Consider the following 17,103-nt stretch of genomic DNA (forward strand, 5'->3'; position numbering starts at 1 on the left):
TTTTCGTTTTTCCACTTAATGATTTCAGCTATTACTTGTCCCTTCCTATATTTTATTGTTGTTATTCCAGCTATGCGTCTGCAAAACAGCCCCAAACCAGTTGTAAATCAGACACCTTTGTGTGAAAGGAGAGCCAGCAAAGCACAACCAAGCCTAAATTACTCTCCAATAAGAAAACCCATTTTGCTCTTGCACATTACCTGGTGACAGGAGAGTCATTCGCTCCATAGCTGTGTAAAGTGATGCTTAGTCCTCCAAATATGAATGTCTCTAAGAATTAAGGTGATCTCATGAGTGTTTACCCTCTGGAAATTCACAACGGCTTTAAAGCAGCACGCTGATGTGCGTTCGTATTGCACTGGCCTCGCCAGAGCCAAATGCCAGTCGGGGACCAGATGCAGGTCCCCAGAAGCTGAGTGTAATGACTGCAGCAGTTTTAGGCAATTGATCCAGTTATTTTCTATTGGGTTAATGTGTCCCCTGCATCACACTGCGAGTTGGAAGCGATGCCGCAGCGAGGGCAAGGCTGAGGGAGGAGGGCAGCATGCCAGGGGAGCCAAGCGACCACTCCGGCGAGGTGGGGAGAGGCGAGGCGTGAGCTCCCAGGGTGCCAGCAAACCTGCAACAGGATTTGGGAAAACCTTGGTTTTGGTGCCCCTCTGGTTACTTTCCATTTCTCAGAAGGATGCCTGGAGGAGGCATCTGAGATTTCTCTATAAACAGAACAGCTACATTAAACAGAATAGCCTTGTTTGGGTAAGCCAGACAGACGCACCCAGCCTGCTGAACCTGGATAATCCTGAAAGCCTCCTGCTGAACAGGAGCGTGCCTAGAAATCCTTGTGCTCCAGCAGCCTCCAGAGGCTGCACAGCCGTTGCCCCACGTTGGCATGGCGTCAGGAGACTTCCCAGGGCAGCCAGGGACCAAAGCTGCTTCAAACAACCAGCCCAAAGCTGCTTTGCCTTCCCTCTCAAGAATTTTTACTCAACATAATTCAGCCAAGACTGCAGAACCAGATGTTCACGTCTCTAATTCCCATTGAGACAAGTGTCTCCAGAGCCGGAATGCCTATCAAAACTGGAGCGTCTGCTTCTGACAGTGGAGAGCAGGAGCTGCATTTAATCTCTCAGGTTGCATCTGCATCCTGACTGCCAAACCCTGCAGGGGACGGGATGCAGAGCCCTGGGGTTTCTCCAGGCAAAGGCCAGGTCATCCATCAGGTTTTCTCTGTTTCATGTAATACGGGATGCAAGTTTATCACAGGAAGATGATTCCTCTGGCACAGACAGAGCTTTGAAACATGATGCCCATCAATTGCTCTTTCCTCCATTCCAGCAGGACAATGAGGAGGGCAGGGTGGGAGCACCTCAATCCTAGGGAGCCCAGCAGATAAAGAACAAGAAAAAGTGAATGATGATGCTGAAATAATCACCCCCCTCCCACGCTGAAGTCAGAGCTCAATCAACTTTTCATTTACAAAGATACTAATTTCTATTTCCTTTTAAGTGAAAGTTCGCAAGAGGGGGCTGCCCCTTGTGGGCTGGGGGTGCAGGCAGGGAGGATGGGGGTGCAGGCAGGGAGGATGGGGCACCACTGCCTACAGCACCGCCAGGGTGCCAGCTGGTGCCGGCTGTTTGGGTTTCTTCCTCTGGGGTGCTTCCAACATGTTGGAAACACTTCCAGGCCTCCTGCTCTGGGAATAAATGTCTTGGTAATAAAACTGTCTTCCTACCCCTGCCTCCTACACACACATGCTGAAAATGTCTCGTGTAACATAATCAACCACTGGAAATATAATTAATTTTTTTTTTTTTTTTTTTTAGCAGATCAGGCTGTTTTGATCCATCTCCAAGAAGACACAATCTGGCAGTCTTGGGTGTTTCTGGCCCCAAAAAAAGTTCCTTAGCCCTTTCTGCAGAGCTCAGGGATTCCCAAATATCACCCAGACTCCGGTCTCTGGTCCAGGCTGTATGAGCCGGGCAGCTGAGCCAGCACACGGTGCCGTGTACAGCTCTCCCATGCAGAGCCAAGGACAAGGGGAAGAGCAGCACGCTCCAGGCATTTGCTGCTTTTCCTTTCAGGGTCCTCTGCAGTTTTTCATGGTCAGGGTGGTTTTTTTTTCTAGTTTTCTTTCCTCAACAGATGCATCAATTTATCAATTAACTGGATAACAATGAATGCAGGCATGGGGCAATTTCTGAGAAAATAGGTCAAATCCTGCTGTTACTCTAATCATACTACTTCCATTAAACCACTTCAGATGCAGAGGTCTGGCTCCACAAAGACTCTCTGGAACTGGGAATGTAACATGAGAGACTTCCGACTTAGAAAAACAAAGTTTCTGGATCTTTTCCTTAGAATAGTCCCTTGAAAATGCAAATGGATTCACAAAAACAACTGGGCTGCAGTAAGAGGCAGGGGAAGCTGGCACCCACCCACCTTTCTTCTTCATGAAAAAGAACAATCACGATGCCCCAAGCAGCAATAGGAGAAGAGGAGTCACTTATGTTTAAAAAGAGCAGGTTTTGCAAGCTGACTCAAGATTGCCAATGCCAATTCTTCAATGAGATTTGATCCAATCTGCCTTAACCCTTAAAAATGGACACACCAAATGCCAACATGCAAAAACTGAAGATAAGACCCCTCTCCCAGCAGAGGAACTGAAGTGCTTTTTGCTGACCAGCATCCAGAAGGGCTTAGACTGATTTCAACAGTAGTGATATAAGGAAATAAAACCAAGAAGTCCCACTTTAAAAATTCAGCTATAGTGAACATCCATGTGATGAGTGCTGATGGCCAATCCACATGAAAAAAACAACATTGCATAAAAAAAGAACATTCAATAAGCTTTTAGGGGCAGTTCTGTAAGCCGTTGGGGGGGGGGGGGGGGGGCAGGGGGGGCCGGCACATCTTTGTGCAGTCCCAAGTTAGGGCAGAAAAGACAGCTCACATTATAATTAAGCTAATCAACGACTTGGACTGCTTTCTGTAGGGCATTCTCTTGCTGTGTACTGGGCTGCAGGGTTCTCCTTGGGAAAGTGATGCCAAGGCTCAGGCACGTACCTCACCCTCTACACTTGCCTGTCCTTAACATCGCTGGGGTGCTGCAGCATCATTGACACTAACGACTATTTTTCTTCCCACAAAAACGCAGGACTGTTCTTTTCTGGCAAACTAAACTTTATTTGCAGGTGTTCCTGGTTATGTTTTGACAGTTAATGGTAACTTAAGTCCCTGGTAAGTCATACAGTTCAGATTTCCCTCAGAGATAAATGACTGCCTGCTGCTTGCTCTCAGCATCGACACTGTAGCTAGTGAAAAGCAGGGGTAGCACTGACCTTGCTTAGATACTGTTTGAAATATCAGTGCAAGCAGCTAGTGGGCTTACGTGGTCAACAGACAAAAAGATTTAACCCCCCATTCTCCACCATACACTCCAGCCTCAGTTTTCCCCTCCTGCTGATGATGCTTAAAGGCAAACGGGTCTATGTGCAATGCAGAAAGGCTCTTAGGAGCTCCCTGTGAGAGCAGCTGATGCTCTCAGGCTGTTTCTACAGAGACAGGCTGGGCCAGGTCTCTTAATTCTCCAACAGGAAGGTAAATCTCCAAAGAAATTAAAAGATTTGCTTCAGGTTTATACCTCTGATCACTAGAAGCTGGTGAAAGAAGTCTTCCGGGACATTATAAAAGGGTTTCTGAGTGTTGTTACTTTGTCAGCCAGCTCCCCCCTCTCTCTGTACTTTGTGTTCACAGAAACTCACCTGCAGCAAACTCATCCCCATCTGCAGGACTCACGGAGAATTAAAGACTTGCACCTGGCATATTCCCCGGCTGAACGCACAGGCGGTGTCCCCAGCAGTGCTCTGGCTGTGCCCAAGGTGTGCCACCAGCATGAGGCTGCGGGCAAAGGGGGTGACAGAGGCACCAGAGATGGTCCCAGAGAAGCAGCCAGGAAAGCCACGGCCAGGATCTCCATTGCAGCAGAAGGGAAACCAATACAGCTGCTCTCTGCCAGGATGGTGTTTGGGGAGAACGGGGGTAAGGTTTCAACTTGCCACGCTGCCAGAGCAAGCAGAGGCAAATACCAAGTTCATGACAGCGGCAATAGGTGAACCAGGACCTTATTCCCTTCTTTTGAGCATCCCCTGCTCTTCCCCTTTTAAGGAAAACTAAAGGAAAAGGGAGAAGCCCCCTCTGAATTAAATGTGCAAGAAAGGAATTTGTATCCTGTTCCTCAAAACTGCTGGATCTTAGCTGCTCTAAGGTTAGAAGTCTCTCTCTCAGCTCTGCTGTCAAGCCTGATTATAGCTTAATCTCATTTTCAAATGCCAAGCCCTGAGGATTTAGAGATCTCCCTCCCTCCCGGCTCTCCATTGACCCAGTTTTCCAAAGCCTTGTGTTTCTGGAAGGGGGCATGTTGCCTGCCACGAGGCAGATGTCTGAGCAGAGCTGCCGAGCCAGCGCAGGCATCACGGCTGCTCTGGCTCTGACAGCGCACGTTAATGGGATAAATCCCGCAGAGACACACTTGTGTGACAAGCACAGCTCGCATGCTGTCTGCTCCTCTGTTCCCTGTCTCGGTTCCTCGTGCTAATGGGGACATTTCAGGCAAAGCAAAGGGCTGGAGCCCTGCTGTGCAGTCCGTGGGTGCTGACATCTCATCACTTGTCATCTTGAACAGCAGCTGAAGGGGTCCGTGTCTAGAACACCTCTACACCTTTAGTACAAGTATTGCCCCCCATGTCCCCTTCCCTTTCTCCTTAACCACCCAGCCAATGCTGCCAGCCCAAACAAGATTCTTAGGAAAAGACTAGCAACACTAGGACTGTAACTAGCAAGAAGGTTTGCACTGCTGGGAAACCCTCCAAAGAGCTCTCCAGCAGAGCGGCAGTGCTGGGCATTATTATCCCTATGTTACAGAACAAACAAACCTGCCAGGCTGCCTCATATATGCAACAGGTTTTAAGTTTCCATTTTTAAGGATGCTCTGTTTGACTCCACACAGCCTGTCACTGCAGCCAGCCAGCATCTCCCACCACCAGTTTTGTACCTAGTTAATGTGAGCAATGCTACGCAACATCAGCCCATTAGCAGCCTCCATCACGAAGCAGGAACAGAGCCATCACAACTGCTATGCTCTGCTGGCCCTCCTAATCACACCCAGCCATCAGATTGGAGAATCTCTTTGCTCATTTCCCTGTAAAATAGAGCCTTCCTTTTCAAATCCCATCTCCACATGACTGCTATGTTCTTGCCTCCTTAGACCTCCCTGGGGACATAGCACATGTTGGAATGCTGCTGGTTCCCCAGCAGACACCCTGGGAGATCTGGGGGGGAACAGAAGCTCCCAGTTTCCTGTTGCCCTCAAGAGATTATCATGACTAAGCAGAACAAAACATCTTCCAGACACTTCATGTGTCAGGTCTTAGAACATGACCAAATAATCCCAGAGCCCAAAATCCAAGATCCAGACCTGAGCTTTAAGCATTATGTGGAGACAAGACAATTTCAAGCATTTAGGCTAAGCTGCCATGTAGACAAAGGCACCAAGAGACAGGAGCCTGATGACACACCAAACCAACTTCAATTCTTCCTTCCTCTGACCTAATGCAAATTGTCTGTGAAGACGTTCAAGGTACAGAGGTCCAGCTCTTCCTTGACCTCAATCTTTTTCCCCACAATATAAATTAACTCATAATAGGACATTCTTAAGGTAAAACATGAAAATTAAAATGAATGAAGATTACGTTCACTTTGCCATCAGAAAAGTGACACCGACTTGGAGAACTTACCTACACCTCTTACCCCAGGTGCTGTAATGAACAAAGTTATAGCAACGATTTAGTTTTAAAAAGTGTAAGTGCTGGTGTGAGAATTTAAACAAAACTAGGTATTTCTAGCATCTTTGGAAGGGTGCATGGCACACTGTGCTGCTAACACAAGGCAAAGTACAAGGATACAGTTACCAAACAACGTCAGGACGATGAAGTAAATGGAGGAGAACATCCCCGAGCGGACACCACCCTGTGACTCTATCCCATGGTACATCACTGCGTTCCAGTCTTCCCCCGTCAGGATCTGCACAGCGAAATTCAAGAGAAAAGAAGAAAGGGTGACTCGAAGGAGAGATGAAGTAGGTAAAGTCTGGGGGAGCTAGGCAGCTTGATGCGATCCCAGATGGGTCTCCAGGGGGAAAACAGATGAGCAGGTTAGTGTGGCAGACTGCAGTGCTGGGCATCAGCCTCCCAGCCCTGGATGGTCTCATGCCAGGCTGGACACAGTTTTCTTCTCTGCACGGGCTGAGAAGGAGAGAGGACCACTGGTGAGGGAGGACTGCTGCCCCATTCCTGCCCTCTCTTAGTGCCATACCTGCCGCCCACCTCTGACCGCAGGTTTTCTTGCGGGTAGAGGCAGCAAAAGCCACATTCTAGCCCTTCACCACCAGCACAGTTTCTCCCCCATCTCTATTTTTGAGTCACATGGAAATACCAGCTTCCAACAGCTCTGTGCACGACCTTTCCCACAGACCTAAGGAAATTCTGACCTCAAAGCCCAGTGCCCTGAGCGGGATCTCTGCCAGCGTCAGCTCCTTTCACTCACTCCATACACCAAGGGTTTGCTCAGCTCCCCCCAGCCCACACACGCTGTACACCCTGAGTGCCTGCACAACAGGAGGAGAAACTTCTGTAATCGCTTTCCACTGATCCTCTGCTCCACAAGGCTGCCGGCAGCTTCGCTGCAGCTAGTGCATGGTGACCACAGCTCCAAACCCCAGGCACCGGGCAGCACAGCCACGGCGCCGTTTGCCAGGGAGCTCCACCACACCCGGTTCTTCCCCAGGTTTCCTGCTTGCCAAGGCCAGGAGGATGCTCAGCCACCCAGACAGCCACACACCACAAAAAAACAAAAACAAAAAACAAAGTGGCAGCAGTAACCAGTGTGTATGAGTGAGGACAGATGAGGGTGGCTTGAAGGGGACCGTGATGCTCTGGCATCCCTGTACGGAGGCAAGCACCACCGCAGCCTGGCTCTGCAGAGCTGTCCTGGCTGCAGGCTCTGGATACTGACCCGAGGCTAATTAGCAAACACATGAATAATAGAAAAACTAATCAGAGTAAGTGAAAACACCTAAGACTCAAATAAGCCTTGTCATGCTAGGTGCTCATTTTGCACCAGTCTGAATCGCCTGCCGCTCCCATTCCTCACCAGTGACTGTAACACAACAGCATTTTGGGTGGAAAGCACTTCATCTGCCTGCCATGGCAGAGTCAAACAATAGCTACTTTTAGTACATTAAAACATGCCCACTGGGATGTGAAGCTCAAATTCCTAAATAGGAACTTGTCTTTGTGTTTAGTAGAAGAAAAATAAAAAAAGCCACAAAAAAGAGCCCAAAGCATGATGCGTGTTGTAGTAATCAAGTCCCATGTGCATACGGTATGCTCGAAATGATTGCAAATTCCAAACTAGTCGTCCGTGGCTGATAGAGAGAAAATTTCTTGCTGCAGGCTTGGTGCTGATGACAGCGGTAGGCTAAGAACAAGTACAGACACAGGGACACACAGCACATACACAATCTTGTTTCCTAAATGCAAAATCTGGTCTCAATTCAGAAACCAGAATTCAGAGCCCAAGCCTAACTCACAACGTTGGAGTTACTCTGGATTTACACCAGAGAATATGAACCAGGGCACAAGGCTTTGAACTCTGGCACTTAATTATGCAAAACACTGTTCACAAACTTGCATTCACATAATTTCCATGAATTTACAACTGCTCCTGCTTTGAGGGAACAGCCATGAAGTGATTTGATCACACAAACATTTGTGGAAAGGGAAACCGGTGGGAATGCTTCTATTCGCTGCAGAAGACCAGGAGCTGCAGGTATCACAAATTAAAGGCTGCACATAAAAAAGTCCAGCAGGGTCAGGTCTGTGTTCGAAAATCCAACTGCATTATTTTGGAAGTGGAATGAAAACTTCAAGGGGAAAAAAAATATGTTTTATGGAACTTTTGCATAGAGATGGGTAATGTAAACTAACCAGCCTGCCTGGGCAGAGCTGACGACGAATATTTTGTCCAGTGTGTCTTGGCATTTAATACCCAGGCTTGGCTGAGGAGCCACCAGGTGATGGAATAAAAACAGCTGTTGAGCTGCAGTGAATCTTAATGAACTAATGATGACATTAACGGTGGGAGACACTCTGCTGCAGAGGAAGTACGGCACCGTTTCAAAGGACTGTCCTGGAAGTGAGATGCTTTCCTGAAGAAGGGTCTGAGCAAATGCAAAAATCACATCAGCTTAGTGTTATATCTCGCAGGCAGGTCAGCAGGGGCAGCCAGGGCACTGGGACATCAAACCAAAGCCAGCTCTGCTTCCCAAGCCTCAGCAGGGCACCCACCAGCAGAGCTGAGGGTCAGTCCCATCCTGCCACCGCCACTCCAGCAGCCACCAGTGCTGTGCTCCTTAGCAGCTGGCAGTGCACAAGGATTTACCTGGCAGCTCTCGGGGAGCAGAACATGTAGAATTAACACAGGTCTTTCTGCTTTATGGTCTCTGCGCTTATGGATGTTGTACATGCTTCCAGCTCTATGATTGCTGGAATAGGAGGATGCAACTAGTTATTTTTCACGTGTATATAGGCATATATGAATATATACATATAATTTGTATTTGTATTTTGTATATACACAGCTTGACATTCAGCTTACAAAGACTTTCATGGGAGCCAGGAGCTGGAGAAAAACGTGCAGCGCTCGTCAAAGGGAATTTAGGGGGAGCGGGGCTCAGCTGCACCCAACGCTGAGCTCAGCCAGGTGGGCAAAAGAGGTCCTGGGAGTCGCGTGGCTGAGGATCGTGACCCAGCCAGGTTTATTCGAATAAAATAGGCTAAGGGAGGCTGCAGAAGATTTTGTTTAAGACTGCTTCTTAAAAAAAATATCTCCAAAGGGGTTAGGGATGGACAGGGTGTATCTAGCCTTATTATGTTTGTTCCATACACCGAATGCATTCAGTGAAAGATGCTACTCTGCTCATTACAGCAGCAACAGAACAAGCCTGCTTGGTTGCCTGAGCTGATGGAAGGCAAGGTTAGAAGAAAATCCAGAGCCCATGTGATGAAGAAACATTGCCATGGTATTTGCAATTCAGGGGAGCAGGGGGGATGGACTGGGAGCAGAGGTTATCGAAATGCCTCTGTGAAGCTACACTGACTTAACGCTGATGGTTTTTGCTTGTTTCAATTCGTAGCTCTGACATTCTAGACAAGTGTCATAAAAGCAACAGTGCTTTCCTTCATCCCACAGCCACTACATTACATTTATCTCAGAAACTGAAAGGAAATATTTCAGCTAAGTATTTCTCAAGAGGCAGCTATAGTCCCAAAGCAAAATAACATCAAAATTCCCAGATGCTCATATCCGGAGCCTGACTTGTGTTCAGTTCTGGCTCTGTGGCGATACCTTTACGTTTCTTTAAGCCTTTTCTTTGATGTGTACTAAAACACTATGCAAATATTAATCTACCATGATTTCCAATATCCTGTGAGGTAAGTACTACCAAACCTGCTTCACATCTGGAGAGAAGCAATACCCATGTGAAGCTGCTTATGCAGAGGTCACAGGACACATTTTCTTTTAGACTCTTTTTCTGTTTTAATGCAAAAAATTGACACTAACCCTTTTTTCCCTCTTCCCCTCCTTTTTGGGGCATGACACTGAAATACGTAAGGCACTCACTGAGAGCTACAAATGTTCAGTTCTGGGGTCAAGCCTCGGCTCAAGCCCACATCAACAATTTGTGCTGGGCAGTTTTCCATGGACCCATGAGTGTTACCCACACACGAAGCAGGGTGCAGCATCCCCAGCTCTCTACCGAAACACTTGAAATAACTGTTTTTTAAAAAGGCATGCAGAGAACAGCTGCAAAATTAGCCTCTTAAATCCATTAGCATTGCATCTGCCAGAACTGTGACATCTCCCTGCCATCACACCAACTTGCCCGAGGCTGATGCCTCTTTCTGTGCTCTCCCATTGATTGTCATTCTTATCCAGCATTATCTTATCTTGAGCTATTACCGTGCAAAAATGCTACATTATTTCCTTACTGCCTGGAGCTAGCTCAGGCCTCTCTCATTAAATTGTGGCAACCACAGGAGAAAGTGAAACAGGTCAACCACTCCCTCGCTGGTCTAGGATTTCCGAAAGGACGATTCACCCAGCCAGGCACATGCGAGTGCTGCCCCCGTAGCCGTGAGCAGGGGTCTCAGGGGGGAAAAGCGTGGGCATGCACAGACTGTCAGCTCCAAACAGAAATGTCTATTTTTATCAATATTCTTTTCCTAGCAAAAAGTATTTTGTTCTAGTTTTCCTTTTTTTTTTTTTAAAAAAAAATTAATAATTTGATTTTTAATATGTATCGATTGGCCACTGTAGCAAAATACACGAGAACGACCGGCTTCCCCTTTCCTAAACTCCATGGATTTTGGGGGGACCCTCTGCACCCCCCCATAAGCAGAAAGAGATACTCAGAAATTTAATTTCTAATGCTTACCCAGGGCAAGGTTTGGCTTTACCTGGAATACTGTGAGGATGGCAGCAGGGAAGGTATCGAAATTAGTGGTTGGTGTTTCATCTTGGAAATTGAATCTAGAAAGGGGGGGGGGGGAAAAAGAGCAGTAAGGGGCAAGCAACTCTCACACAGCCTCATAATACCCTCTAACACAAGGCAGAGAGCAACATTTGTTCCACCTGGCAATAACACCCCAGGCAACCACAGCAGGGAACACAGCATCTCAGAGAAGATGCTTAACAGAACTATTATCAGAAACTCAATTTTATTCCTGCAGAAAAGTCTTTGAAATTCATTTTCACAATTAAAATGAACAATCAAAATCTGAAACGATTTTGCACAACAAAACATTCCCAAAAGTTTCTGTCCTCAAGTGTACAAGTCAAAATTGAAATTGCTCTCTTAGCAGATCATTTCATTTTAATATTTTAAAGATAAAATAGGGTTTGATTAGGGAAAAAAGAAAAAAAACCAAAACAAACCCCATATTGTTTCTCCTCAAAATTTATGCTGGAGTTTGAACAGTAATATTCTGGTATTTCTTACTGCAAAATTCATCACAACTGGCATTTCTAATAAGAAAAATCAGATTCAACAAAGCTGTTTTCCAGCAGAAAAGGTTTCCAAGTGAATAAATGCACTGTGACGTGCCTTTCCCCCAACAGCAGGGAAAGTGCTGCCTCCCCCAGCCCAGTTTCAGATCTGTGGGTGTACATGGGGACCACGGCAGGACACAGCAGCTTTGAGCAAGGGTAACCAGAAAGAATTCAGCTCCAGGTAAAACATCAGAACAAGAAGTATTTTCCTACACACTGAGAGCACTTAGCAGCCCAGAAAGACTGGCATCTGCACCCACGATGTGAACCCCTCAAACCCTGCAGCCCCTCTCCCTGCTACGTATTCCAGGCAATTGCTGTTGGATTGCCCCTGAAAGGACAATAATTAATTAGACTTACTGTCCTCCAAAGAGCTGCATCCCCAGCAAAGCAAACACCACAATGAACAGGAACAGCAGGAAGAGCAAACTGATGATGGACTTCATGGAGTTCAGCAAGGAGACCACCAGATTCCTCAGGGAATTCCAGTACCTGCGTTGGAGATCAGAGCAGCCAAGAGATAACGTGAGTGGGAGAAAAGCCTTTGACAAAACACTAAAATGATCTATTTCCTTATTATAAAAAAAGAAGAGAATAGCAAGGGGCGTCAGCTTTTTTAATATCCCCTCTATGGTGGGGAAATACAGCTCACAGAGTGACAGAGGCTCTTGCAGCATCGCAAGGGCAGAGACGGGCACCTTGGTATACGTGCACCCATACAGAGCAGTCATCTGCAGGGAAAGCATCAGTTTAGTTCCTCAGTAACCCCTTTCCTGGTATAGATTTTGACCTTTCTGCATCTTCTCATGCAGCACAGCAGTCAGCAGGGGTGTCAAAACCAGGGATGTAGCCATATCAACAAGGTGAGACTTAATGTAGGGACAGTGAATCTCCCTTCGTAAGACACGGATCAGGAATAAACAGCTCATTTCCACCAGCACGTCCCCGCGGCACGTCCTTCCCACTTACCGAATGCCAGCCCCCACAAGTGCACTGAAACTCCCACGTGTTTAAACATTTCTGTACATGTTTAACACCCACAATCGTGCACAGCGATGCCTTCAGTGTGGGGCAATTCAGCCACACAGTTTAAGCATCCAGGATTAAGCAACTGCCTCGGAGAATGGAAACAAATCCAGGACATGAGTCTGACATGGCAAGAGGGAACGGCTCAACCATAATCCTGACTGACACATCCAAGCCGCATCTGGCCAGACACTGAAGTTACTTTGCTTCTATGTCCCACGTCCCCCGAGATGGCTCCTGGCACACTCGCAGGCAGGCACGTCAAGTGACGGCATGCTGGGGTGGGTTCTCAGGAACAGATCTCTTCCTTGGCTTTATTGCCCTGCTGAGAACAGGCAGGGAGCATTTATATTAGGAAAACTAATGAATCAGAAAATGCAGAAAGAGCTATCAAGCAGAGGAGCTCTTTGACAATCTCCTTTTGGACAGACAGGCGTGCAGAACTGTGGTGCTGGAGCAGGCAGTAGGAAATGAGTGATTTAGAGCCATTTCACATGTCCTCTGTTAAAAGTTTTGGATCTGAGACCATGGGGGAAATTTTTCTCTCTTTTTCTCCAGCGGCTTCTCTTGTTTCCACCACCCCACACCAGGAGCTGCCATCCAGAGGTCACGCTCCACAGCGGAAAGCTCTACCGTCCTGCCCTGCCTGTCCTCCGGCTGCAGGGACAGAGCCATGCACCCAGCTCCTTCCCCCAGTGCAGCTGTGGGTATCCAGCAGGAGGAAGCCCATGGATTTGTCTGATCTGCTGATGGGGAGAAAAACTCAGAGCTTGAGTCAGAAGAGCAGAAGCGCCATCTCTTCTATTTTCTTTATCTTCACATTCCTCCTCTTTCTCCCCCCAGGTGTAGCTGGGAGGACTGAAGTGCCCTGTGCTTCCCTGTGCTGAGGATGATACAGGCACATCCATCCCAGGAGAAGCAGGATCATGCACTCCCATTGCACCCATTCCAAGAAAAGTTACATCCACAATACAGCAACAGAGGTTTCAGAGGAAACTTGGCTTCAGGTCTCTTGGGAGAAAACCTTCAACTGAAAAAGCTGCAAGCAAACCTACTCAGGGTCCGTGCCGAAGCCAAAAGGGGTGAGCTGCGACCCTTGCAGGAGGAGGGAGGCTTTGCTGGTCGCACCACTCCCCCCTGCTCGACACAAAGGCTTCAGGCAAAATCTGCCACAAGCAAAGGGTTCGTTCGCACCTCATGGTTAACACCACCTGACACAGATATGGATGGAGGTTCTGTCTTGTCCTGGAATAGCTCAGCACCAAACCCTGCCTGCCTGCCGATCACCAGGATTTAATGAGGAGTTGCATTTCTACAGATGCCAGTCCCTATTCAGTTCTGTCATGACAGAGTGGAACACATCAAGCTGTTTTCTCCTTGTCCCCCTAGTTGAATTTTAACCCCTCCTAGGCTGTGTCACCTCCTAGTACACCCTGCCGTCACCTTTCAGGCCAGCTGTAATTTAACTCTTTAACTATTTCAATTCTCTGCAGTCACACTGAGTGGGGACATACGAATCAAAAGGTCTAATATTGATTATTCAAAGCGAGTGGACTGCAGCTGGCTTTGATAGACACAGAGGCAAAAAAGAAGAACAGGGCAGGGAGTTTCAGAGAAAAATGGCTGTGAAAGAGATGGAAAAAGGGAAAAGGACCTACTGAGGGTCAGGATGTTTCCACTGCAAAGACTGTAATGAGAGTGGGCGGGCAGCAATCAGTGCCTGGTGCCATCACTTTTGCTGGCTCCCCATGAGTTTGCTCAGACTGGGGTGTGCAGCTCAGGCACTGGGGTAATGTGGGACATGGCTGAGGTGTCCCCGGCTTCTGTTATGTGAAAAATCCACACCATTAGGTCAAGGGAACTTCAGCACCAGTGGGATGAGAATTCCACTCGCTGTCCTGAGCTGGGGGGAGAGCACTCAGCTTGCTCCGCGACGTGCTTTAAGTTAAATCTCAGGCTTCATCCCTTTATTACAGTGGCTAAAATCCTAAAGAGTCAAAACTCACAGAAAGATCAAAAATGTCCAGATTTTCTTTAAAAGTACAACACACAGGTATACTAAATTTTTAAACGCACAAATAAATGACTATCAGTAGCTCTGGATAAAATTAACTGCTGACAACTAATCGCTATGAATTTGCTACAAAACCTGGAGTCATCACACACAAACCTTGGATCTGCACAACAACTAGCAGATACCAATCAGCAAACCCTACAGAGCTAAACTGGGTTTAACCAGCTGCAAAAGCACCTGGTTACTTCGAAAGACTGTTTTGCTCTAATATGTGCTCAATCCTGTGCTTTGTCTGTTTGAGGTGATTGGGTTGTTGATTTGGGTTTTTTTGAGGGAAGTACTATTCCTCCTTTTGTCACTACAAGCCAAAAACAAGTAAGAGTGTGATGGAAAAAGGAGAGATCTAAGGAGATAATGGTGTAAAATGGTGTAAAAATTAAATTTTAAAAAGTGGAAAACAACAGCAGGAGCACCTAAATGTGTCATCAGTTTCCACACCACAATTTTGAAACCCTGAAGAAAATTGCTCTAGATAGATTTATAAACTGCATAGTCGCTGTCTGCTAATGCCAGCACACATTAACGCAATGCATGAGCATGAAAACAACTGAAAAGCTTTGCAACTCAACTCTCCTGCAAATTCAGCCTCACAGGCTCAAGCCTGAAAACTTCAGACATTCCTAAACCAGACACAGGCAGCAGCAACAGACTTAGTGTTTGTGTCAACACAGCGGTTCAGGCACTAGGATTTAATATCTAGCAATAACCAGGGTAGCTCTGTTCTCCAGTTCCTAAATACTTAAGGAACTATCACCAGCTCAGCAGCAGACAAAGTCAGTGAGCAGTTGATGTGGCTCAGAAGGTAAATAAGAAACTTTTTTCTCTTACCACAAGAAATAAGGGATCACCTCGCGAGGTTTTTGTTTTAAGCAAGCTTATAAACAAAGAGAAGAGTGATGGTGGCATGCAGCCCATCACTACACTGTGGAGCCACCCGCCCAAGGGTACCTGTACCTGAGGCTGGGATTAGAAGTCCTTCTGGATGCAAATACAGACTCAGGAACTCCCTAAACTGCCAGGAACCCCAATTGCCCAGCTGAGGAAAGGGCAATTCTGCATCTGCAGTTTTCTTCTGCTCCTGCCCCCACTCCCAGTTAGGGCCAGTGCAGACATAGGATGTTAGGACAGGCAAGATCTTTGTGCCAGCTAATACAGAGGTTTTGGGGGTTGTTTTTTCAGGTTTTAGATGGGGGTTTTTTGGATTTGTTTTTTTTTTTTACAAGTGGAAAGCAGTACTACTTGCTGTGGGGCTGCTGATACGGATTTCAAATGATGCTACAAGTACAATGTAAGCAGAAAAGGGAGCTGGACTTACTTTGTTACTTTGAAAATCCTCAGCAGTCGAAGCGCTCTCAGTACGCTGATGCCGAATGAGGTACCCGGTTTCACTGCAGCCCAAATAACTTCAAATATACTTCCCACGATGACCTGCAAAAAAAAATCCATTTTACATAAGGCAAAACTTCTGCTTAGGTCTTTGTAGTGCTTCTAGAGGGGCTGAGGGCAGAACAACAATCAGAGCTTGTGCTGTGTTGGTTTGCTTATGGAGGGAGGCTTCAGCAAAACCACAAATTAGCCAACAGCACTACAAAATCTTGTTCCAGCTTTCCACATTCCAGCCTAAAAAAGGGCAATACCTGGAAGTGGGGCAGACACGTGGGAGAGCACAGACAGGAATTTGTTACTTTCTTCTCTAGCAAGCAAACTGCCTGAAAACCACGTTTTTTTGAAAGGCATCATACATAGTTTATTTTTATCTTTTTTTTTTTTTTTTTAAACTGTAAATGCCAACACTTCACTTTCCCACCCCATGCAGTCTGTCTGCAAAGACTGCAGAGATGCAGGGGTACACTGCCCCATCCGCCCCTTCCCATGAGAAGCCCCAAAAGCCTTCACCCACAGCCCTGCAAAACAGCAAAGCATTAGCTCTGGGCACCACCTACCAGAAACGGGCAACTGAGAGTCTTTAGGAGAGCAATTAAGGTAATAGCTATTAAGACACCCTGTAAAGCCTCTAGCATACACATCCAATTGCCTGTCAGGCCCTGAGCCTCAGGTTATTGAAAAAATTGTCCCCAGTCAAGGTGGTTTTTTAAGTTTTGTTTTGTCTGCTTTTTTTTTTAAGGTTGGCACAGAACTAACCTCAAGGGATAAAGAACTCTTCTCCAAAATCCTTTATTATAAAAAGGACACAATAATAATGGGTTAAGCACAATTGGAAAAGGGCAATTATACCTATACAGTTAATAAGAGAAGACAGGCATTTTGCTGCCAGTTGCTGTTATTACTTGCATTAAAGCAGCATTGAAGAGCTCCCATTGACCATGGTCCCCAGTTGTGCAAAGCACACCATAAACACATCATCACTGGACACCCAGCAAGCAGCTGGTTGGTGTTGGAGAGGGAGCGGTAGTGGGAGGCCAGGGCTGGCAGAGCTGTGTCTGAGTACCTGGGCAGTGCAAGAAGACTCACCAGCTTGGAAACCCTTTTCCCAAGCAGAAACCTGGCTGTTTTTTCAAAGGGTCAGCATTGCTTGCAGCTGCTCTGCAAGAAATGCCATACCCTGAGCTTCAAGAAAGTGTAGCAGCAAAGGGACATACACAACAGTTGCTCATCTGGTTTCTCCTATCAGAAAAAGAAGGAACTAAAACATCTCTCCCACAGTCTATCACTCTTGGGGATCCCTCATGAATCAGCAAAAACTTTTCCTTAGCCCCTCCACATGTTACGCTGATAATTAATTTTCCTGGCATCTCAGCATGGCCTCCTGGGAGCTCGTTTCACATGAGACCCCACAGACTGTTACTCCCAAGACTGATGTTTCTCCGATTTGTTGT

At 46.8% G+C, this 17,103-nt stretch overlaps 1 protein-coding gene across 1 annotated transcript in view; it reads right to left on the reverse strand.

The window, feature by feature from the left end:
• Window positions 1-17,103, reverse strand: part of CACNA1B (calcium voltage-gated channel subunit alpha1 B) — a 296,336-nt gene that overhangs the window by 102,353 nt on the left and 176,880 nt on the right. The window contains exons 14-17 of the mRNA XM_055817932.1: window positions 15,582-15,694; window positions 11,527-11,658; window positions 10,575-10,647; window positions 5,961-6,078 (exon numbers count right to left, since the gene is read on the reverse strand). Of these exons, the coding sequence (XP_055673907.1) occupies window positions 5,961-6,078; window positions 10,575-10,647; window positions 11,527-11,658; window positions 15,582-15,694 (436 nt within the window). The remainder of the gene's footprint in view (window positions 1-5,960; window positions 6,079-10,574; window positions 10,648-11,526; window positions 11,659-15,581; window positions 15,695-17,103) is intronic.

Source organism: Falco peregrinus, chromosome 1 (genome assembly GCF_023634155.1).
Source record: "Falco peregrinus isolate bFalPer1 chromosome 1, bFalPer1.pri, whole genome shotgun sequence".
Lineage (NCBI taxonomy): Eukaryota > Metazoa > Chordata > Aves > Falconiformes > Falconidae > Falco > Falco peregrinus.